Source organism: Mastomys coucha, unplaced genomic scaffold (assembly GCF_008632895.1).
Source record: "Mastomys coucha isolate ucsf_1 unplaced genomic scaffold, UCSF_Mcou_1 pScaffold22, whole genome shotgun sequence".
In the NCBI taxonomy this organism is placed as follows: Eukaryota; Metazoa; Chordata; class Mammalia; order Rodentia; family Muridae; genus Mastomys; species Mastomys coucha.
The window spans coordinates 122,575,456-122,599,237 of record NW_022196905.1 but is presented as its reverse complement, the minus strand read 5'-3'; the positions used below and the strand labels follow the sequence as shown (position 1 = coordinate 122,599,237).

The 23,782-nt window shown below is 51.5% G+C and overlaps 1 protein-coding gene and 1 long non-coding RNA gene across 4 annotated transcripts; one reads left to right on the top strand and one right to left on the bottom strand.

Moving 5' to 3' along the window:
* Positions 1-1,012: 1,012 nt before the first annotated feature.
* Piwil1 (piwi like RNA-mediated gene silencing 1) lies at positions 1,013-21,293 on the bottom strand. Of its 3 annotated transcripts, none has more exons than XM_031338045.1 (22): positions 21,271-21,293; positions 19,877-19,955; positions 18,239-18,319; positions 17,810-17,924; positions 16,388-16,513; positions 15,717-15,931; positions 15,281-15,402; positions 14,080-14,160; positions 13,410-13,607; positions 13,046-13,157; positions 11,935-12,061; positions 11,710-11,827; positions 11,150-11,264; positions 10,109-10,296; positions 9,677-9,749; positions 7,411-7,611; positions 7,184-7,287; positions 6,401-6,471; positions 6,137-6,290; positions 4,506-4,631; positions 2,526-2,673; positions 1,013-2,414 (listed from the first exon to the last, which is right to left on the bottom strand). In XM_031338045.1, the coding sequence occupies exons 3-22, from the start codon at positions 18,314-18,316 to the stop codon at positions 2,298-2,300; spliced, it is 2,589 nt and encodes an 862-aa protein (XP_031193905.1). In that variant the 5' UTR covers positions 18,317-18,319; positions 19,877-19,955; positions 21,271-21,293; the 3' UTR covers positions 1,013-2,297. The 3 variants fall into 3 exon arrangements, with proteins under 3 accessions (XP_031193905.1, XP_031193904.1, XP_031193906.1); XM_031338044.1 differs by lacking the exon at positions 21,271-21,293 and adding an exon at positions 21,057-21,264; XM_031338046.1 differs by lacking the exon at positions 21,271-21,293 and adding an exon at positions 20,540-21,024.
* Positions 21,294-21,357: 64 nt separating this feature from the next.
* LOC116068470 lies at positions 21,358-23,509 on the top strand. The gene is made up of 2 exons (XR_004109597.1): positions 21,358-21,715; positions 23,004-23,509. It is a non-coding gene; the product is annotated as an uncharacterized LOC116068470 (long non-coding RNA).
* The last annotated feature ends 273 nt before the right edge of the window (positions 23,510-23,782 follow it).

Genomic DNA, 23,782 nt, shown 5'->3' with positions numbered 1-23,782 from the left:
TTACTCTCTATTTGAGCATAAGCCTGACTTCCAGATCCTGAGGGTGGCTTTGGATCACTGATCTCTTTCCCTTCCAGAATGGCCATGGTAAGTAATTCTACCCTTTGTGGTATTAACTGTAACTTGTCTGCTCATTGGCTTTGGGGGGGATGGGTGACCGAGCACAGCTTGTAGGGGCTACCCAAGGTCTAGCCTCTCACCCCAACAACTGTGGTGCCAGAAGAGTGGGATCTTAGGTTAACATGCAGAAACCACTCTGGGGTCCAAGTGGGTCTGAGGCAGGGTAGCCCTGTCTGGGTGGCTCTGCCACCCTGGAAGTTTGGGTCCCAGGGAAAGCTCCAGGTTGGCTCTACCACTCAACTGAAGAAGGGGTATTCTTTCCAGGTGAGGCTAACTACCTTGTACCTCATGTGACAAGTCCACCTACAGCAAGGCAAGACAGGCTACACCCTATCCACCTGGCCAGTCAGCACCCGCCTGTATCTCCAGACAAATGAGCTGTGCCTGTTCTTTCAAGTCCTGAATTCCTACCATAGCCCAGCGCCCGGGGCTTGTGTTATGGCCAGTGGCCAAGGGATGCCCAGCAGCTGACCCTGGGTAGGGACATCAGAGAGAGAAAGAGAAAGAGGGGGGAACCCCTTTGAGAATAACCTGAGCACCCACAGTTATGGGTATGAAGTTTCTGGAAATGGTGGTCAAAGGTATGCTGTGGGTCTAAGGAGATTCCAGCCTTCCTGCCAATCCTTGGGGAATAAAGCTGTGCTGACCCGTTAGGCACAAATCTTGAGTTTGAAACCCTAACACTGTACTTCCTCTCTTGGGCGGGGCCCAAGAGGCTGTGACAGCAGCCACACTCTGGTGTCAGACACAGGATGGGTTAAGGCTGCATGCCATGAGCCCGGATGGTGGCTCAGAGCTGGCTTTTAGAACAAGGAAACAAAACTGCTTTTCATTTACAATACATTGATAAGGCCAGATCCCAGAGGTACCACAGAGACACCCACAACAGGAATGCGAGATGGAAACTTTATTGAGCTATGCCAGGGGCACACACACATCACCATTGTGTAAAAGCCATCACACTGTAGCCATTCCAAGCTGACTCTAACTCCAAGACCCCTCTAAGAGCCAGGCAAATAGATGTGGCCATACCCCACCTGGCACCTGAACTGGCCCACCAGCCGCAGCCTTGCAGCCTCTAGGGACAGATGGCTCTTACTCCCAAAGTCTCCTGCAGAAACTGGCACCCAGAACTCATACTGCTCCGTTTTTCTTTTCTTTTCTTCTCTTTATTTCTTTCTTTTCTGTTTGTTAAGACAAAGTCTCACTATGTAGCCTAGGCTGACCGGGAACTCGGGGTTCCCCCGGCTTCACCTCCCAAGTGCTGAGATCACAGGCGTGTGTCACCACACCCGACACATTACTTTTGGGAGTAGAATCCTATCCCAGAGTGGTTGCCTCTAGTTTAAAAACAAAGAAAACACAGGCTCTCGAAAACTAAAAACTGTTAAATAAAGTGACGGTCGCCAATTTCACTTGGTAAGAAACTTGCAAAACAAAACAACACTCACTCCACTACTGGCCTCATCAGTCGTAAAACACTTTCATGGAGAAAAGTTTAAAACTTTTCAGTAATTCTTTTCAATCCTTATGACCTAATAACTCTTAAAAGAAATACAGAAAGGCGTCTCTGGCCTTTTTAATATTTAAGAACCTAAGGTGCCAGAGTCCCATACAGCAACTGCCTAGGATGCTCTGGGCATTCTCACCTTGTGTCTTTTCCTCTTTTAAATTCAAACATGCACAGAGAGAGAGAGAGAGAGAGGCAGAGAGAGAGGGATGGACAGAGGGAGGGAAGGAGAGAGAAAGAGAGAGAGAGAGAGAGAGAGAGAGAGAGAGAGAGAGAGAGAGAGAGAGAGAGAGCAGCGTACAATAGAAGGTGCTCTCAGGAGCACCTCCGAGAACCTGCCGACGTGGCTGCTTTAGGAAAGTCTATCTGTGGTACCACGGCCCTTGCCACCACTCTGCCAAGCAAACTGTTACAACACACTATGAGAAACAAAGCAAACAGTAAACCTTAGATAATTCTATTGCTGGTACAAACCAACAACTCAAAAAAAAAAAAAAAAAAAAAAAAAAAAACAAAAAACAAAAAACAAACAAAAAAAAACGAAAACAGCAGTCCCCGACCCCCACGCCCACCCCCACCATCCCACTAGAACATCATCCTATGAAAAACAGAACTGAAGGATTGGCAGAGCTCTGAAGGAAGCCAGCATACAGGCCCTCGCTGCTGGTTAGAGGTAGTAGAGGCGGTTGGACAGGGAGAGGTTCGGCTCTCTGTGGATGCTCTGGCCCACGAGGAAGGCCAGCTTGTGTGCATACTGGCAAGGTGCAGGGACTCGGATGACTCCCTGTGGGGGAAGAGGGCCAGTCACTGGGCTGGGTTGGGTGGAACTCCCAAGGTCCCTCCCGCAGCACCCTATCCAGGGCAGGTGCTCCACAGCGGGCACTCGGACACTCACAGGCCAATTGTAGTACACATGGCAGAGCTTGTATGTCAGCCGCTGGATGTGGTCAGGCTTCAGGCCACTGCTGTCATAGATGACATTGTAGTGTGTTGGGGACACGCTCCCGCTTCTCACTGCCTGGCTCACGATGAAAAAGTCATACCTAGAAAGGCAGGAAGAGCCAGGCAAGGCTAGGACACACTTTCTATGAGGAAAAACCTCCTACTCTAAACAACCTCACCTCCACCCACCCCCAATGTGTTTATGATGGTTAGCATAGGCTCTTCAGGAGCCACTGTGGACGTGTGCATAGAAGACTTAAGACAAAACCAGTTTTATATGTGTTCCCATGTCAATGCCACAGAGCATGCTGGCTACACTCTGGGGTCTCGTGTCCCCTGCATGCTGTAGGGAGGGAGGGGACTTGCATACATGGTGCACAGCAGCAGCAGAATAGGGTGCAATGAGTTCCTCCTGTGGCTTCCATCTTAGAAACAGCAACGTAACAAACATAGTCACTGAAGGTTCAGAACAAGTGTGTGAGAGCCAGAGGTGGAGCAGCTGTACACAGTGAGTAGAGGAACCAAGCTAAGGCCACGGCTAAACAGCACACTAGAAAACAACTACCCATCCGTTCTTTGGTCCCTGGAACCAATGGATGTCAGCCCAGAGCTCCTGTGATCTGACCTGGTAATCCTGACGTCACCTAATTCGATAAAGTGGAAATCAGAAGTAGTTTTATACTGGAGTCTGTTGGGAAAGGATGAGTCAGAGACATTCAGCAATGCGCCCACCAGGAACAGGTGAGCTCTGACTACGAAAGGGACATCTCTGTGTGCAGAATTCAGGCTGCCACCTTCAAAGGTTCCTGATGCTGGCTCCAGGGGCCTGAGTGGCTCACTCAGCTACAGAGCTTGAACAGCATCTGGCGAGAACACACATCTGCCGCTCTCAAACTCCCCGAGTGTTTTCCCTAAGCTCATGGCCTCCCAATCCTCTCTTCTTATTGAATGCCCTGAACACTCACTGATAGCACTGGGTTCCGTGAGAGATCTGAGAAAGGCCTTGAACAAAGACCAGCCCTCCCTGCCCCTCCCTGGGTCTCAGCCTCAGCCGACTGCCCCACTTTGCTCCTTATGTGACAGTACAGTCCTCCAGAACCAATTCCATAGCCAACCCCTGAGCAAAAGACCTGAAAACTGTATATTTTGAAACAAAAACCCCTGTTCAAGCATATAAGCTGAGAAGATGGCACAAAAACCACATGTAGCCATTTCCATCTCTGAGATGCAAGGGCCCACAAATGCTTCAGGGTTCGGACCTCGGAGGATGTGCCTGAATCAGTCAGTCAGTTAAGCACCCGATTCAGGTTTTCAGATCCATGATGCTCTGCTGTTATCGGCAGCTCATGCATCTGGGTGAGGGAAAGCAGGGACATGAAGGAGGTTCCCAGCCCTCGCTTGCAAGGCTGGAACACCTCTCCAGCCTCACGCTCTGAACAAAGTGGCTTCAGACTAGGTGGCGAACGGCTGCCCCCAGGGATGAAGCTTAACACCTTGGACACCCATCCCGACCCCAGAAGAGAGCTGGTGAGGGGGTCACCAGAGATGAGCATCTATCCATCTACATGTTTGAAGCTGTGTGCTGTGACCAGCCTAGCTCCCTCTTACTTTCTTATTTGGAGTCAACTGCAGGCTACAGGTCTGCTGGCACACAGACCCTCTTATCACCTTGACCCCCTGGAGGACCATAAAAATATAAATGCTGCTTGCCGAAGCTATTTCTAGAGTCTGAAAACACCACAGAGGAGACGACTCCCCAATTCCCAAAGAGCCAGTCAGGGGTGCTGTCTCCCAGGGTCTCAAGAGAGCCCTGGGCTTCAGGGAGCCTATCAGACCAGGTGGGTGGATGAGTTAAGATGTCCAAGAAACAGAGTGTTAGGAACTGGAAAACAGACAAGCTCACACTTGATAGTCGAGAGGCCCCAGAACTCACCACTCTGGTCTGGTGACTTCCACATCGATGACTGTCCCTGGAAGAGGGTTTTGAAGTCGTCCCCCAGACTGAGCAAAAAACCTGGCATTGACACGCTTCTTCACCACAATCACTGTCAGCCTTGGGCTAAGGACAAAGAACATGGCCATCCTGAGTTGGTGACCTGTCTAGGTGAGAAGTCACACGCTCACTCATCCCTCGAGGAGGAGCCCCTGTCCTGAAACATCATCTTACTGCATACTGGAGGAGGGGCTGCCCCTTCCTCTTGGTCAGACTGAAGGCCAGAAGTGACCTGGAGGGTGGACGACCATATGTCACTCGTGTGCCCTATGACATGAGGATAGTCATGTGTGGGCACAGACCAACTCTACTACACCTGTTACGCCAGAACACTGCCCTCAAGAGACCTCCAAAGTACTTGTGGTACCACAATGGGCATATGCTACTCTGAGATCTAAGGGAGCTGGTTCAAGGAGCGTTAGTGTCTGATCTAGTGGATTCTAGAATCACTGGCTTAAAATAGATCGATCACACTGGGCTGTGTTTGTGTATGTGTGTATACACACATCCTCTACGGTATATCACAGTGTGTTCCAAGTTAACATTTGTGCAATATGTTAAATATAAACACACACCATTAATACACATCATCAGGAAAGAAAATTTGACCTTCATGCCTCCTATCTCTCTGGAGTCTCAAGGACATTGTGCAGATCCCTGCACCCCATGGTCTTTAGCTGTTTCTGGGCATATACACATTACCACCAGCTCTCTCTGTACTGTGACACTAACAGGAACTATTAGATGCCTGTCCAGAGCATGTGGCCTGTAGACAGTTCTCCTTAAGGGCAGTGAGTCGTCTGCTGCAAGACTCCCCACCTCACCTTCTAGACTCCTCTTAAATCCCTTGGGACAGCCACTTGTGGATACACACTTCTCATGGAAGGCAGTGGACCAGGCCTCAGAGTTAGCCGCATCTAATAGGATCAGCAGCCCCGATCCAGGGGACCTCAGTTTCTCCCAAGCTCAGACGTGGCTGACCACCATTCTCAGGCAGAAGGGGTCCTAAGAACAGGGTACTCAGGAACTGCTCATGCTCCAGTGATCCCAGGCACAGGACCCACACAGTGGGTGCTGGGTGATTCTCTTTCACAACATGGTGGCAATAGGCAGAAAAACAGACTTAACTAGAAGTGGGGTCATCCCAGAAAAGTCAGCGGCCACCCGCGAAGCTCTGCTGTTGCAAAGCCTGCCCTGCTTGAAGCTCTGGGTAGAACACAGAATACATCTGGGTCCTTCATCCATGTGCTGTGAGCCACACGGGCTCTGTTTCAAATGTGCCTAGACTGGGCTCAGAGCAGGGAGCTCAGGGTGGCATTGTGGCAGCAACTGCTAAGGACCACGGAAAGTTTCCCACTCTGAGCAAACCACAGGAGGTGAGCAGTGATGAGCTAGAACTTAGCCAGACCCAGTTTCAAGGAACAGGAAGGCTGCCCTGGCTGCCTGCTCGGCACTGCCTCCCTTACCCACAAAACCTTCAGCCCATTTCTATGAAGCCCAGGCACCCTTCTCCTTGGCGTCAAGTGACACTAGGCTCAGAGAGGGCAGCCATGTCAGACCCATGGACTTACTTGTAACCTCTCCCGACTGACTTGAGGCAGTCTAGGAACTGTGGGACCTCATAATTAACCAGGGTCTTCAGCTGCCCATCCCCAACACCATCTCGGTATACAATGACACGGCTGGGCATGTATTCATTGCAGCCACTCCAAGCCCTCAAAGCAGCTGCAAAGAGTGGGGGAGGTTTTGAGTTCACAATCCTTGTTTCTCCCAGCCCCAGCTACTTTCAGGAACAGCCTAAGGGCCCCAGTCAGGACAAGGCTACCCAGACCCACCTTGCAAGCACACCTTGAGACCATCCACCAGCTCCTGTCCACGGTCCTGAAAGACGCAGCGGGAAAACCAGCTGTGGAAACAAAAAGCAGGGTGGTGAGGACTTAGGGCTGCCAGGCTCAGCAGCTCTGGGCTCTCTCCTCCTATGATGATTCCTGCCACCTTCCCTACATTTCCAGGAGATCCGGCGAAGCAGAGGAGCAAGAGATTGTCTCTAGTTGCCCATGACAGTTCTAACTCAGCAGTGTCATTTCTTCCGTGGGGACAAGTGACCAGCTGGAGTCACCAGGGAGCACCTACCCACCAGTGCTCACTGCTCTGCTCCTAACAGATCACATCTTCCATGCTCCCTCGCTGTTCCCCAAGACCGAGGTCATAGCCATTGACATTTATAAATAGTTCTTGGCCAGGCTCCGGGCTCTGCTGCTGTGGGCCATTCCCTCACCCCACAAACACATTGAAAACTAATGTTGAGAAGCAAAGGGCTGAGCCAGCTGGGCTGTCACACTGAAAACGTGAGTCACATGAGTCACACTTCAGGGCCAAGAACAGCTGTCAACCCAAGGCACTTTCTTTTTTTGGCGGGGGGTGGGAGGCAGTGCAGGGTTTCAAGACAGGATTTCTCTGTATAGTCCTAGCCGTCCTAGAACTCACTCTGTAGACCAGGCTGGCCTTGAACTCAGAAATCCGCCTGCCTCTGCTGCCTAAGTGCTAGGATTAAAGGCGTGCGCCACCACCGCCCGGCTTCCAAGGCACTTTCCGAGCTGGCCACCTCCCTGGCTTACCGGGTCATCCCTTCATTGATGCTGGCAACAAATCCTGCGATGGACCTCCGCCCAGCTGTGGTGTCATGGTAACAGTCGATGCCCACGATCATCGCCAGCTTCAGCTTTAGTGAAAACAGTGTAGTTTAAGTGTGTGCATGTGTGGCACACCACTCACAGCCATGAGCAGGGCACCTTTCCCTCAATAACCATGTGACCACCCTGTCTTCCAATGAGAGCAGACTTACAGGCATGTCCACCCGCCAGAGCTCGCCTCCCATCTTGCAGTTCATCTGCAAGGCGATCTTGGTGGCAATGGCCATGACTGTTTGCTGCTTGCCCAGGGTCCGGGCCACCACACACTGACTTGGGGTCGGGCAGTCTGTACACAAGTACTTTTTGATGGCATCGTATTTGTCCTTCCGATTACTTGACAAGAGACAGACCACCTGAGAAGAAACCAAGGACCACATCACAGAGAACCAGGAAGTGCTCAGGGCTCTGTTCCTGACAGAGCATGTCTTCCGAGCTTCCCCTGCGGTCCCTGAGACTCTTGGAAGGCGAAGATTAAGAGGCAGACCTGAACCCTGTGGTGCAAAGAACACCTGTCACTCATATCACCAACTGACTCTGCCATTTGGCTAGTCAATGGAGTGACATTGCTCACTTTAACCTAAGTGACAGACACGTATAAGGGAGGCTCTGACCATAAACCCAGGGAGTGAAATAAAGCCATTGCTACCTGAGACCTGAGCACTGCATGCACGAAAGCATCATGGGCGGGTCAGGGGTAAGCGGGGATACCCTCAGGTGAGCACCAGGGAGCTCTACTCTTTTTTTTTTCCTAGACATGGTTTCTCTGTGTAGCCCAGGCTGTCCTGGAATTCACTCTGTAGACCAGGCTGGCCTCGAACTCAAAAATCCACCTGCCTCTGCCTCCCAAGTGCTGGGATTAAAGGCGTGTGCCACCACTGCCCGTAGGGAGCTCTAGTCTTGAAGCTACCTTCGCTGCAGTCACAGAGGACTGCACCCTCTCCAATGAAGGGTCATTCTCCCAGGACTTGCAAGGCTCCCACTGAGATACAAAGGCAGCAGTGTGCGTGTGCGTGTGTGTGTGTGTGTGTGTGTGTGTGTGTGTGTGTGTGTGTGTCATTGTCATTACAACTTTAAGCTTAAACAGTTACTGGCTACACAGAATCTGCTCCTTGGGGCTTTGTTTCATTCTTAGAGGCCAATGACTTTACAGGCCGTTGCCATCAACCCCCTAGGCTAATGAGACCTCAGAACTTGAGAATGCAAAAATCAACAAAATGAAACAAAACGTGGCTGCGTTCAGCTGGGAAACTTGAAGAGATCTTAATCGGCCATTTTCTGAGTCCAAATGTGCAGGGTCCCTCCCTAGCCAGGCTGGGATGTAGGGCTTGGGGGAAACTAATCCCCCAGTGTGGTTCCCTTGTAGCCAGTCTCTCACCTTTGGCCTGCAGTGGCTTCCTGTCCCACAGCAGGCCTGAGCTTCCTGGGCAGAGGACAGTAACAAGGTCTCACCAGGTTGGCTGCTGCCTGGAGCCCTGACCCCACACTGCCGAGGGCACTCAAGTCTCTATCAAGCCCCCTCCCTGCCTGTGAGGGCCTAGTATAACAGCCACAGGGCAACCTGCAGCATGACCACAAATGAGGGTGGCTCAGCCTCATTTGTCAAAAGCCTTTGCAGGAAACACACAAACTTAGGTATGTGCCTGGTGTGAGCAGGCATGCCAGATGGTGGAATCATAGGCCCCAACACAATGATGCCATGGATAGCGGGACAGAACTAAGCGGCCCTGGGTGGCTGTCCACACTCCCAAGACCCAGCTTAAAACTGGACCAGTGATGAAGTTGGAGGTGAGGAATGTGAGAGAATGGGGCGATGCTCTCGTTCGTGGTAACCCAATGCTCCGCAGCCTGGTTCTCCCATGTCACACCACACATGAGCACTGTGAGGACTCCCACAGGCACATGTGGAACTTACTGTCACCACCCTACCTCATCATCATTCCTCTCCTGGGTGCCATGTGTCACATGACACAAAGATGGCATTCATCAATGTCAGGACATCGCAGCTCAGGAGAGGAGCCCACGGTAGCCAGCTCTGCTCAACAGCCCCGTGCACGCTGACCTCGCCCCTGGGGTCTGCAGTCTAGCTCTTGGCCTCATCCTGTGACCTCCAGTTTATATACAGCTCCACATCCATGTCTGTGGGACAACTCGGCGCTGACCCTTCCTCGTCTGCCTTTCTGCTTTCCCCAAAGCTTCTAGAGGCAGCGGCTCCAAGGTGGAATGTGGCCTTCCTCTCCTTAGCATCCCCTCGCCTCGTGCAGGGCACACACTCACATAGGCACCAGCTCAGCAGCCTTACTGAGGTCAAATGTGCATTTCAAGGACTGATATCTGAAACGGAGCTCAAAGCCCCAGTCCTCTGACCCTAGAGACCCCTCCCCCAGGCCCCAGCATGGCCTGTTGCTAGCGACTACTCACTATCTGAGTGTCTGATGTCACCTTCTGCTGCAAGGCTCTCAGATAAGCTTCTGTTCTGTCGTCCACCTCGATCCTAGGATCAACAATAAAGACAGGTGGTACACAACCCTCTGACCATCACACACTCAGCCTTCCTGTACCAATCCCAAAGCACAGACACTGGAGCAGCCACACAGTGAAGGGCAGTGCAGTAGTTATCAATCGGCACCACTGTCCGGGCTTCAGTGCCTATCCCTAGAGCATCCCTACAGCATCCCTGGCTGCTCCCTTCTCCCATCCGACCCCTCTGTGTGGAGGGATGGAGCTATGGGAGCCATGGAAGATCACAGAGCCTCCAGGAGCTCGCTGGGACATCCCTTTGAAGCACGCATATCCTTCTCATAACTGTCAATCACTCTGCAGACTAGAGAGGAGATGGCCCTGGACACTCACATGATTGCCTTTTTCATCTGGATGCCCATGGCCGGAGTCACTTTGAACAGGTTCTGTATCAGTGAGTTGGCCGCTTCATAATTCCTGCGGGTATAGATCAGCAGCCAGTTATCCAATGGCTTCACGCTGATCAGTGGTGCGCCTCTTGTTTCTTTGGACCAGTCTGCAAATTGTGGGTTGTAATCAAACTAGAACAAAGGACAGAGATGCGACTGTCAGCTGTGATGAAGCCACTGGTCTTGCACAATCCCATCATGCATCTGGAACCACAGACTACCACTATTAAGTTTGAATCAAGAGTGACAGATCAAAAAGTCCCCAGTGGAGATGCACCCTTCCAGTCTTGGCTCAGGCTTGGGGTTGGTGGCTTACATTTACAGTCCCAGCACTAAGGAGGGAGAGGCAAGCAGATCTCCATGTGCCAGAGGCCAGCCAGGTCTACACAGTGAAATCCTGTCTGGGGTGCAAAAGAAAGCTAAGCCCCTTGACAGTAGTGTCCTGTGCAGAGAGCAAGTTCTGGGAGGAGCTGTCATGGTTACCATCTCAGCCAACACCCAGAGAGCCTCTAAGGTCCCTGCAAGTTCGCTGTCCCTTCACCTGGCTGGACTGTTCCTCTCAGTCCTACCTGGGGCAGGAAGGCACGGCCTGCCCCAGTTTAAAAGTATGGGTATTTGGAGCATTTTAATTTCATAAAACTATTTTGGGGATATCTTGTCTTAGCCTGACTCCTGAGACACACATGGCCCAGGCAGAGATGAAGCCAATCAAACGCGGCTTCCTGGCAGGGCTTTCTACACCTTAACGTGTGCACTGCTTAAAAAACTTCAGTCTCCTTTTAGCAGATCTTAGCTTGTTCCCAGGACTGGGCACTGAGTTCTGCATGTGCTAGACTTGCGGGCTGCCTCTTGCAAGATGCCAGTCAGGTGGCTCCTGCGGTTTTCCAGAGCAAGGTGAGGGGTTGGGGGAGAAGCAGCCTGATGCATGGTAGGGCTGTCTTCTGCCCCAGTGAGATTTATCCCAGAACTGCCCGGACAGCCTTACCGTCTTCCCGCCCTGGTGGATCTTCTCAGATTGTAAGATTCTTCCTGAGAAGGACAGCAAGTTTGAGTCGAAGCTCAGGCCCCAGTCTCGAAGCTCTCTCTGCACATTGTCATCCCTGTGGGTTGAACATAGGACCCAGCGCTGCTGAGCAGCCAGCAGCCAGGCTGGCGACTCACATTTGGGTAAACAGAGTGCCACTGTGGCTTGAGGCACGCTTCAAGGCTACCCTGGGCCTGGAACACTAGGATAAGCTTCTCTCTAACCCTTAAGAGCCCCGATGCCCAGACTGCCACCCTCTGCAGAGTGATCCACAGTCGATATGGGCATGTGTGTCTGACAACTGCTGGCGCTTCCCTCCCACTGCCTTCCCCTGGCAGGTTTGGAAAGGGCACATCTGCATATGAGGTTTCACTTCCTGGCTCCCTGAGAAGCAGCTGGTCCCAGGAACCCAGGACAGACCTCCATAGCCCTGCCAACACAGGAGGCCACACTTCCTGCCTTCCAGAATCCTCCCAGGCCCATAGGGAACCCCAGCTGCCAGGAGTGCTGAGCCAGCCTACTTGTGGATGTAGTCGATGAGGCGGCCCACCTCCCGCTGCCGCTGCTCGGGGGTCAGACGAGTGTGCACCGCCAGGTCCTTCATCACGTTGAAATCGTTGCGCATTTTATCAGTCAGGCCTGCAACCAGAGTGCAGGCGAGAGCCAGTCAGCAGGGCTGAGGAGCCCTCCCCCCCAGGAGGGTGTGGCTAGGGATGGGCAGAGAGAATCGGGGAACACTTATGCACCTGTGAGGTAGCAGAGCTCAGGGATGAGCATAGCTGGGCCAGGCAGGGTGCCCCCAGGGCCTCTCCTCCGCTTGGGCTGGCTCACCAGCACTGGCTGCTTCAAGTCCGTGATCTCCTGGTTGTATTGCTGTCCAGGAGGGAAGGAAGGGACGCTGTGCACCAACCAGGCTGTGCGCACACCCACAGATGCAGTAAGTACCTCATTCACAATGGGCGAAACGCCCTGAGGGGTGATGTATATACTACAGAAGCCATTGTCCCTTCCACCAACTGAGGGTCTGGGAGTACGAAGGGTGCATCTGATGCAGGAGGATGAGCTCCATGGAGCCAGGTCCTCAGCTTAGGACTTAGCTATGGAGGCCTGACCAACCACGGTGACATAAGACAGACTTCTTGGATTACACTTATGGCACTCCAACCCCAGGGCATAAAGGCTCTTTCCTGTCATCTATAGTTCCACCAGCTGCTTATTTCAAAACAATTTTTTTTCCTTTGGATTTGGATGAATTTTTTTCCCACTGAGTATAAAAGGAATGTCATTATGTCAATTAGCCAGGTCGTACCAGTTTAGTCTTAATGCCCACTCTGGGGCAAGGTGTCACCAGCAGGTCATGCCATTTAAAAACCTGACTCGTGTCTTTTCTCCTGTGTCCTAAAGAACCAACCACCAGGGTTTAAAACATTAATGGTCCCTCAGTCATGGGCCTCACACATAACTGAACATGTATGGCTAGTATGGCAGGAATTTGGGGTGTCCCTTTCCCTGTCTCAGAGTCCTGGTCACATGAAGGTAGGGCTGGAGTCCACAGATGCTGGGATGACCTCGCCCTCCTGTTATCTGCAAGCTCTGCCCTACCAAGCCCTCTCTGAGAGCTGTGTACTCTAAAGTGGTCAGAGAGATCCAGCTGCAGCAGAACTGGCCCGCCAAGGATCAGGCAGAGCTACAGAGCAAGGGGCCATGCCAAGCTGCTTGCCCCCCGCTGGCAGTACCAGCCTGTCCCCATGATGCACTGTCAAATCCCATCATTCTGCTGGTCAGAGCCACCAGGGCAGTCTTAGTGGTGCAGGCAAGACCGAGCAGGGTCTGCACGCTCCCCAGGGAACAACCTACCTTCCGGTAGTACTCCAGAAAGCTGACCTCCGAGCCGTCTGCCTTCTTGAAGGTGCTCTTTGGATTCTGATCCCAGTCAATGTCATCCACCCTGTAGGTCTTGTTGTTGTACCTGTGGGCATCCAGGACATGGGGCTCCAAGTCACATCCCCAGAGCCCTGGAGATGTTTGATGCTGGAAGGGCAGAGGATGGGACCGAACAATGGCTAGAAATGAAGGGATGGAAAAGGGCAGAAAAGAGGGAGGAGCCTGTCCTTTGTACTTGACCACAGGAAAGGCAACACTCCACTCGCCTCTGCCTGACCCCTCCCCCCAGCCCCACTGCTCTCTGGCCCCAGGCTCTCAAGATGAAGCCAAGCCTTACTTGGTGAGGACAATGAGGCCTATGAGCTCCTTTGACACTTGCTCCTGGAACTTGTGCTCCTCTGTCTGCTGGTACAGATTGAACATGAAGTCTAGAACGGTCTCGCTGCGGAGGACCTTGTGGCTGACGTCTGTGCAGAGCATGATGTTGTTCTCATACTGAAGGATGGAGGTGGTGAAGCCGGGCCAGATCACCAACCTGCCAACACAGGGCGGGTCAGGGGCAGCCTCCGGCCCCAGTCCCTGTGTCTGAAACACAAAGTGCTGAGCCAGCTCACTTCCAAGTACAAGATTGCAGACAGTGCACTGCCCTTTCCAGGGTTTTAGCAGCATTCAATAAGTACACACACTGACCTGATAAACTCGTCTTTATGATGGGTCATCTAACATCCTGAGCCACCATGGCCCAACCACCTCAGGTGCTGATGCTGAGGACCGAGAACCGACTGCAGGGAGCATGGTCTGTGCAGCTGACTAGGGTTTTGTTGTTGTTGTGATGGGGTTTTTGTTTTGTTCTGTTTTGAATGTAAGTAGTGTGGTATGGGTCTGTATTGTTCAATCCAGGTTCCATGCCCCCTTAACTCTGAGCACCAACAACAGGCTGTTTGTAGTTTACAGATCATTTCAAAGTCTGTGGAGCCCAGATGGTAAACTTTCCACAGCATACAAACCTGTGATTTGGAATATCAATTGGGTCACTCGGGTTGTAATAATTCCGTCCAATTTGTTGCAAATTCATGATTTTCAAGAGCCTACAGATGAAAGTCAGAACAGTTAGCACAGAGAATCCTAGAGACAGCCTGGAATCACATACAGTCAGGGCAGGGCTGGCCAGCTATCACTTCTAGCCAGGTCAGTCACTTCTACACTGCCCGGGAGTTAGCCAAGGGTCTTAAATTGTCCAAACATTGGAGACAACAATTTCAAGACACAATTGAATTGTGCCCACTCCATTTGATCATGATATACCAAGATAGCCCACTGTCTGTGGCTATGTCTTACTACAAAAGCCAATGGCTACCTCATGCTACCCAAGTAGCTTTCCTTTAAAGAAAAATGCCCCAAGCAAATGCATTCCATCAGGCCAAGTGTCCCTCACACTGAGCTATCCTTCCACACCTGTGAGCCATCTATGAACTTAAGAAGTAAAGCCATGAACTCAAGATTGCCCCAATTAGATGGCTTCTCACAGGGAGGGGCCTTCTGTAGAACATGTCTTCATGTGTGTGTGTGTGTGTGTGTGTGTGTGTGTGTGTGTGTATGTGTTTGTGCAGGCACGCTCGTGCACTAGCGCCCATGCATGTGTGAGGAGGACATCAAGTAACCTGTTCTAACAGTCTCTATACCTTATTCTCTTGAGACAGGGTCTTGCAGTGAACCTGGAGCTAGGCTGGTGGCCAGCAGGCCCAGAGACTCGACTGTCTTACCCAACATCCAGCACTGGGGCTACTTGCAAATGGCCACACCAGGCTTTTATGTGGGTGCTGGGGATTTGAACTTGGGTCTTCATGCTTCCACAGCTGTCTCCCCAGCACCTAGAACATGTCCTTATATGGAAAGCGCACTATGTGCACAGAATGCTAATTGCTCGTCATGTGGCCAACACCTGCCCCAGCAGCCACCCACCCACTCCAGGGAAGGAGCAGGCCAGGCATTTTCTAACAGCTCAAACAGTATTTCAAAGGCATACTGTCAGCAGCAGTAGGGAATGGGCAGAATCCTGGAGGCAGAGAAATTAATTTCCTGTCAGAAAACCGCATTTTAAAATGACCGTGTAGTGTAGTATTGCTAACACACATGTGCGCCCTACCTTCCACCCCTTTCCCCAGACTCCAGCTGGCCACAGCGCATGCTCCTGGCCCTGGCACACACCTCCTGAAGATGATGTTATAGAACTGCAGGCAGGTGGGTGAGGTGGGTGGCAGCTCGTTAGTCAGGGTGATGGTGATCCTCACGTGTTCCCCATTCCGAGTCTGACTGAATACTTCCGTGACCTAAAGCCAGAGAGGTGAGAATCCAGATCCTACCTCTATGGAGAAAGGCATGCCCAGGCTCTTGGTGTCTCCGCAGTAAGAGACAAGCCTCTCAAAGCACAGACTTGTGTGAACTGGGACTAAGAAGTGGGTCGAGTAGCTCAGAGTCCTTATATAACTCTCATCATCTTTCTGTCTCTTGGGAACTCTGAGGACCACGCGAGTCAGAAAGGACCTCTGGGAGCCCTATTTTCCCTACCAGGAGACCCTTTCTGAGCTTTGCTTTAGGGTGGGCACTCCCAACCCCCTCTGCCAGTGAAGACGTTTGGAATAACCTTGTGCTGTAGTCTCTTGGGTAAAAACAATATTGTCCCATCGAAAGCATGACATCTTCCGATGAGGTCTTCGTGCTGGAAGAGCAGTGCGGAGCGCAGCCTACGGGCCTCCATCAGGGGATTGTAGTCAATGTGGTACTGATACAGGGCCCACTGCGGGCGCGAGGTCAGCCGGAAGTGGTTGGTGCTCAGCTTCACGATGATGCCTGAGGAGCCTGAGGGGTCCGCCACACACAGTTAGCCTCCTGCATAGTTATGCTCTATGGGACCTCTCCTTCACATACACAGAGCTGGGGACAGCGGTCAGCACTCCCCTTCAAGGCAGCTGGCCCTGGGTACCACGGCCCTATCACTTCAGGGGAGATCATGTGACCCACCACAAAAGCAACTCATCTCTTTAGAAGGGGGTTATGCAATGTTTAGCAGCTTCCCAGAATACACAGCTAAGACAGCTGAGAGAGAGAGAGAGAGAGAGAGAGAGAGAGAGAGAGAGAGAGAGAGAGAGAGAGAGAGAGAGAGAGAGAGAGAGAGAGAGAGAGAGAGAGAGAGAGAGAGAATGGAGGAGCTGGAAAGGTTGCCACTGCCGAGCAGAGCACTCTCCTCTTCCAGAGAAGCACCGCAGCCCAGTGCCTTGAGAAGCACCCCCTGAAGAGATGCCTCTGTGATCCCACCTGTCTTTGACTCTTTGACATGGTCAAGGTTCTGTCTGGTGTTCACACCAAGGTCATGAAAGTCCCGGCGACGCCCTCCTCTCTCTGCCAGTGACAGCTCCTGAAACCCAGCCGAGATCTGCAGTTCTTGAAGAAAAGACAGAGGCAATTCAGGCATTACGCGAGTGGGTGGGAGGACCACGAGAGGGTGGGAGGACTCCTACGGTGTCTCATGGCGGGAAATACAGCCACTTATTTCCATCTGTCATTTTGTCACCTTTTTCCTCACAGGGCCATCTCTACCCTGCCTCTGGCCACTCCTTACAAGACTTCTTTACTCTAAAAGGCCAGGCTCCTAGGCTGTGAGGCTAGGACTGGAGGCATGGATTTGTTGTTTGGGAAATAAGGTTTTTGTATTATAAATCTCGAGGGATCCAGGGATTAAAACAGGGATTCTCAACCCTCCAAATGCTGCGACCCTTTAACAGAGGTCCTCATGTTGTGGTCACCCCTTCCCCCCAACCATAAAATTATGTTCATTGCTACTTCATACCTGTAATTTTGCTGTTATGAATTGTAATGCAAGTATCTTGGGGATTGCGACCCACAGGTTGAGAACCACTGGGTCAGGGTGTTCCCTCTAGAGCCTGGGTGAGACTATGGGATAAGTGTGACAGGCAGCCTCCTGACTACTTGTTCTGCCCACAGTCAGCAGCAGGGGCAGGCACGCTTACATACTGGGTCACACTGGGAATGGAACAGTACTAAGCCATTGATTTCGATTATTCTGAAAACAGTCCTAAGAGTCTGAGGTTACCAAGCAATTCTATGTGCAGTATGTATGCAGCCAGACATCTGAGAGCAATGCGACATGGGTTACAAGACAACGTTGGCTTTGTGGTCAGTGGCTAGTACTCTAGCTGGAATCGTAGTAAGTCTCCTGTAGCAGCACCTACTAGTGGACTTCCCAGAAACCAGCCTCTCCTCCTTTCAGGGGGTGCAAAACATGTGGGGAGCAATGTCCCCTCAGAGGCAAGACTTTCCGCCACCCTCCTGGCAGCTGGGCACACTTTGGCAAAGTGCCTGAGAACTGGTGGCTGGCTATGCTGATTCTCTCTGCCCAGCCCTGCACAAGTGAAGATGCGCTGTCTAGGTCAAAGCCACCGAGAGTTCTGCAGACTAGCTTCTGAGGGCATTGCTACAGATGCCAAGGCAACATTAAAAAACAAAAAAAACAAAAAAACACCAGCTTAATCACATGAAGTAGGCAGACTGAGGTCATGTGTGACGTCCGTGTATGGCTGAGATGGCCCAGGCACACTGCAGCCTCTCATCTACAGCCTGCTCGGGGTGACACATGTCCCATTACTCTGCAGCAGTGTGGCCCTGAGCCCTCTTGGAACCCCCTGCACATGGTGGCCCTTCACTTCTCCTCCCCCTTACCTTGTGACTTGGACGTGGCTCCAACTACCATTCCCCTCTGTCGTCCTCGGCCAACCAAGTCCCCTTCTGCGGGGGACTGTTGAGGTCTAGGTGGGATGTACCCAGGTTGCTGGCTCTGCTTATGCACAAACACAACAGAATCCCTAATGCTGCAGGGTGGGTACACTAGTCTACAGCATTCAGGAACATAGTTAATCAAGCATGTGATCATTCAAAAGGACTCAAGCTCCTCCCACCATACTCTGTCTCATCTCCTCCCAGCACCCAGGTTATACCTGCTTGGTTGAGGTGCTGGGCATGGAACCCAGGGCCTCCTGTACCATGGTCAAGTGTTCTACCACTGAGGCTGGGCCAAATCTTTAATTCTCTGCCATAGGCCCCACTGGCTGGTGTTAAGATGCTACTGAGCTGGAAGAGGACAGTACTCACCGCAGCAGCCCCAACATGCTGCACTGTCTCCTGACCTCGGGCCCTGCCTCGGGCCCGGGCTCGGGCTCGGCCAGTCATTTTCTGTCAGAGAGGAAAGCATACCATAGACTCATGTGTATTCACCATTTTGTTACTAAACCTTTTTAAAGTATTTAAGTATTTAAAGTACTTAAGTAAAGTATTTAAAAGCTCTAAAATAAGTCCCCAAATTATGTATGCTTGAATCTTTCCTCCTGAGGACTTGCCTCATGCATGCTGGGCTAGCTAGCATCCCAACACATATTTCTTAGGGAAACCTGGTACTCACTAGGGACTAGCCACTGTGCTAGACGGCAGAGCTCAAGTGGAAATGTACTGTTATAATTTGCTTTGTGGGTGGCTAGAGAGATGGCCAAGGAGCTAAGAACCCTTTCTACTCGTACAATGGACACGGGCTTGGTTACCAGCACACATGTGGTGGCTCGTAGCCATCAGTTCCAGGGAATCTGATGGCCTCTTCTGGCTTCAACAGTACCAGGCACACAAATGGTAGAGATACATGCAGGCAGACATGTGGCATGCACCATGCATATACACACACACACACACACACACACACACACACACACACACACACGAGAGAGAGAGAGAGAGAGAGAGAGAGAGAGAGAGACACTCCATAACATACATAATAATTTTGATTGATTGTGATGACTTAGGAAGCCAGAGTGTAGAAGATTACAGTGTTAGAGTGTTGAGATTTCTTTCCCGGGTGAGTCTATGAGTCACACGCCATGTATCACCAGTGAAGAGGGGCATTTGTAATATGTTTCCAGGTGACTCCTCCAGAGAGCCTTTCCTCAGGCCCATGTAGCCCCCTAAAGACCCCTTCAGTTCTAACTGCAGCTTGAAAAAGGCATACCCCAACCCAAGCCACCCCACCTCCCATGCCTCCCAGAGTCCCGTTCCCACAGCCTTGGTCTCTAAGGAGAAACCACAGGGCTGTCTATCTCCAAACTGCTTCTATGCCAGCACCAGTAGCTCCCAGCTCTCCGTGGTCAGCCGGCTGCGAGCAGCAAGTTCATCAGCCATCAGAGGGGAGAAAGGAGAGGTGGGGTCATCCAGGCTCAAGCACCTGAACCTTGAGCAAATCACACATGGGCTAGCTATTTTCAAAGCGTGTCAGATATGGTTATCCGTCAGGTGCAGCTCACCATAGCTAGTGTCACGCCTCATGTTAAACACGGGCCCATACAACAGGTCTGGTCATGTACTTGATGTCTTAATGGAAGGAGGAAGCGTCTAGTAATTACAACTCTCCCTGCCAACCTCATGACTCAGAGATGTCACAGGTGTCTTTGTTCCTTTGCACTGGGCCCAGTGGCTTGGCACACTGGTAACGATTACCTTGCATGACATCTAAGGGCTCCCAAAGTGCACCAGGCAAGGAGCTCTACAGCAGCCATCTACGGGGGATGTTCTCAGAACAGCCTCTGACTGGCAGTGTCTACTGCATGCCGCTGGTGCTTCCCGCTGAAAAGAGGGAAGGCTCCACTTCCACCCCTACCCCAGAGCCCTGTCAGAGCCAGTGCTGCAGGGCTGTGGCTGAGTGGCATGCGGAGGTTGGTCCTGTAATACTAATTCTGTCCCTGGGCTCACCCGGTCAGCTCAGGTGTTCTGCTTGGCCTCCTTCCAATCCTACAAGTGTGTCACAGGCTTGACGCTGGTGGGGTCACTCCTACAAGAAAGAGCCACACACCTAGCCCAGTGAGAACAGCTTAAGATACGGATCCCATATGCCCAGCAAAGAGACAAACCCTGCTCCGGCTAGCAAAACAAAACAAAAACAAAAACAAAAAAAGGCTATTGCATGAAGTGCTTAAGAACAGTAAAGGTGCTAACGCCCTGTTGTGGCCGATAATTCCGCAGCAAGAGGGGAGGGGAGCAAGTGGTGGTCCTCTGGCTGCATACTGGTCTGACAAGCATCAGACCATGCAGACGGAGGACCACAAAAGATGGCAATGATTCAAGGTGCCAATTGTCTCCCATTTCAAAGACTCCCATCTCTAGCCCCTCACATCCGGGGCCCTCAAATTTCCTACCTAGGGAACCATGTCCCCAAACTAGAGGGCCAGTTACTCCAACACCTCCCCGCTGGCTTTACGATGCTAAGACCTCACTATTTTGTGCTCTCCTGGTTCTCATTCCCAGAGTGCCAACTCCAAGGGGCATTATGTTTCCTTGAGTTGATTCTTTTGGACTACCACATGGAGTCTGGATATCTGAGCAACAAAAGACCCCATAACTTGGTCTCAAAGGCACCTGCAGAACTCAAGAGCCCACCATGTAAGTGAACCAGGTCTCTCTGCATCATAACACCAGCTGTGGTAACGACTGGGGCTCAGATGTAAAAGGAAAGGTAGGCAGGTGTGAAACCAATGCAGATACAGATAGAGAGAGCTGGAGGCTGCAGCAGATGGCGATCCAGTCAGAGATGCTATTGCATGTTTTGGCATGGAGAGATGGGAACCGGGCTCAGAATCGGGGGAACTGGGACCAGGCTCAGTGTTTCTGAGGGAGACATTTAGAAGAGGTTCAGCAACAATGGAGAGATGAGAGCAGGTAGGAGGAGGGATGTGGGCCAGGCATGAGCACAAGGAGAGGAGGGGATGAGGCCTGGGAACAGGTTCAAGTGGGAAACAGCCCCGGAACAACGAAGAGAGCACAAGGTCCAGGCAGAGAAAGAAGCTCGAGCATAGAGAGGGGTAGGGACCAAGCCCCGGCCTGGGTACAGGTCTGTTGAGTTCAAGGCACAGGTGGGCACAGCTTGGGTCCAGACCCTGATCCGTCGTGGTCCAGCAGCGTCCGGTCCTATCCTGGCCCCGTGCTCAGCACGCTTGGGTCCGCAGCCCCTGAGGCTCCTCACGCCACCCCGCTGCAGCAGGCTTCTCGCGGGTGCTAGCTCGCACTCCTGCTGCACCTGCCGTGGCACCTGCTAACAGCCCCAACTGCCAGATTCCCTCCACCCTTCCACACAGGCCTCCGGAAGCTACCTCCGCAGACCTCTGAGTTAACGGCGAGGCGGACACGTGCTGGGCCCTGATTGGCTGCCACGCAGTGGCGGTTTTGCGTGGGGCGGGGTCTCGAGACCACACCCAAGCCCCGCTCTTCTGGTCCTTGCTCCAGGTGCGAATCCTCCTCTCGCAATGGTGGCCTTTCCAGCACCCTGCAGAGAAAAAGTTGGGACTCCAACTCTGACTGGGCCTTAAAAGTCGCAAGCCATTCCACCCCTTAGAAATGTGAGATTTGAAGGAAAGCCGAAAGGATAAGTCATTTTCCAAATTTTCATTTTTCCGAATTCTCGGAGTAGGTGGCTGGTCGGTCCGTGCCAAGCTAAGATGAGGCAGATTCGCCACTAGCTGCAGTATCGCCACAGGACCCGTTAAAAGTCACCCCGTGCCAGATCCTCTATAGATGCAATTGAGCTGGTGTGATCAGGTGCGAGTCTCTGTTCCAAGCAAGCAGTTGCACATGATTCATAAGCAGCTATGCAGGTCCACCCTGAGTCGATTGTTCTTAACATCCTATTTCCTCGTGGAATCAACACACACTCCAGGAAAATCAGTGGGGACTTTATAAAACAGAGCAGAGCCCCTCATGTCGTTCAAGCTGCAGGATATACGGGATATATGACAAAGTGACCTTTCCACAGATGGATGGCTCCTGACTTGTAGTGTTGAGTTAGCTAAATAAAATAAGGGACGTGGGTGTTTCTTCTTTAGCATGTTTGGCATCTGCCTGGGATTTTTGGATCATTTGTTTTTTGCTATCAAAATATTTGCGTGTACCAAATGAGGTCGTCTTGGAGTTGAGAGTGAAACAAACCATGAAATTCCACTCTAGTTTCAAGCTTACCTTAGACACAGCCTAAAGGTGATTTTATGCCAGGTCTTTAGTGTACCTGCATTCTGGGACCATCCTGTGAGGTCAACTGTGAGATTCCCCACCAGTGACATCATGTCTGCTGTCATGAATTTGTGATTTTTGGAGCTCTTCAGACTTGGAGGTTTCAGAATAGGAATATTCAATCTATAGACATGGGATTCTCTCAGGTTTGCTTGAAAGTTCCACTTAGGAAGCAGATGTGGCATCTTATACTTATCATTTAGTAAATACACTTGCCAGGAGTTGGGAGTGGCAGCGCGATAGTTTCCCAGCCCTGTACCCTCCTACTGAGTGAAGGGGACAGGCCGATGCCAGGGTTTCCCGTGCTTACCTGAATGTAAAATGCCATTGGAAGAGCTTCTGAGAATTAGAGACTTTCATACATCCCTGATTTGGTAAATTTGGGAAGGGAGGAAGGAATTTTCCTTTTTGAAGTATGGGCATTCTTTGGGTATGGGGGAACACGCCCATTAGACCAGCATTCTGGAAGTTGAAGCTGGAGGACTGGGGGTTGGGAGGGGAGAAAAATTAGCCTAGTGTGTTTTGGGGGGTGGGGAAACATAAAGCTAATCTCATTCACTCTTAGAAAGTGAATGAGACCCTGGAAGTGGTGGCACAAGCCTTTAATCCCAGCACTCAGGAGGCAGAGGCAGGTGGATCTCTCAGTTCCAGGACAGAACTTTGGATGGTTTTGGACTCATTACACAGACCAGGTTGGCTTCTAACATGCAATGATCCTCCTGACTCTGCCGCCAAAAATGATGAGGTTATAGACCCAGAGGTGTTACTTTGGAAGCACTGGAAAGTCACAATCTGAAAAACAGCTCAAACTCTTCCACAGGTGACAAGCAAGCCGTTCCTCAGTGGCACCAGTAGATGGCACCGTAACGCAAGAGACTGATCTTTACATCTCCTGCGAGAACAATCTGGTCCTGAAAGGGACAGCAGTGGGAGGAATGGCAGCTGTGGAGTGAGGGACAGCTTGGTACAGGACGCACCAAATGGTTCTAAATACCTGGGAAGTGTTACCACAAGCTGCAGGCAATGGCCCAGTTCTCCCAACAACAAATGCGTCTGATGTCACAAAAGTGCACCCCGAGTTTAAGAATACCCAGAGAGGAACTAGGGAAGTGTTACAATTGAAATGTTTCCTTCTATATTGTCAGCTGACCAGAACCCTAAAAGTATTAATTAGGTACAACAATACCTTCATAGATATGGTAGCACATGCCTACAACCTCAACACTTGGGAAGCTCAGACAGGAGGATTGTTCCTGCTAAGGCAGTTCCAGGCAAGCCTGGGGCTACATAGCAAGACCTTGTCCAAATACAACAAACAAACAAACACATAGGAAACAAGTCTGGTGTGGTGTGGTGGTGCATGCCTTTAATCCTAATTCTGGGGAGACAGGGCAGGTAGATCTGCAGGGTGCAGGGACCTTATTGTGAGAAACTCTGCCTTGGTGTATCAGAAGTTCCAAGATAGGCAAAGGGTGGTGGGGGGTGGGCGCTGTGGGTGTCCAAGGATGGACAAGCAGAAATGTGAGAAGAAGAACTTAGTCACAGAGGTATAGGGGTGGGACTGGGATGAAGAAGGAGTTGTCCATCAAGGGAGACTAA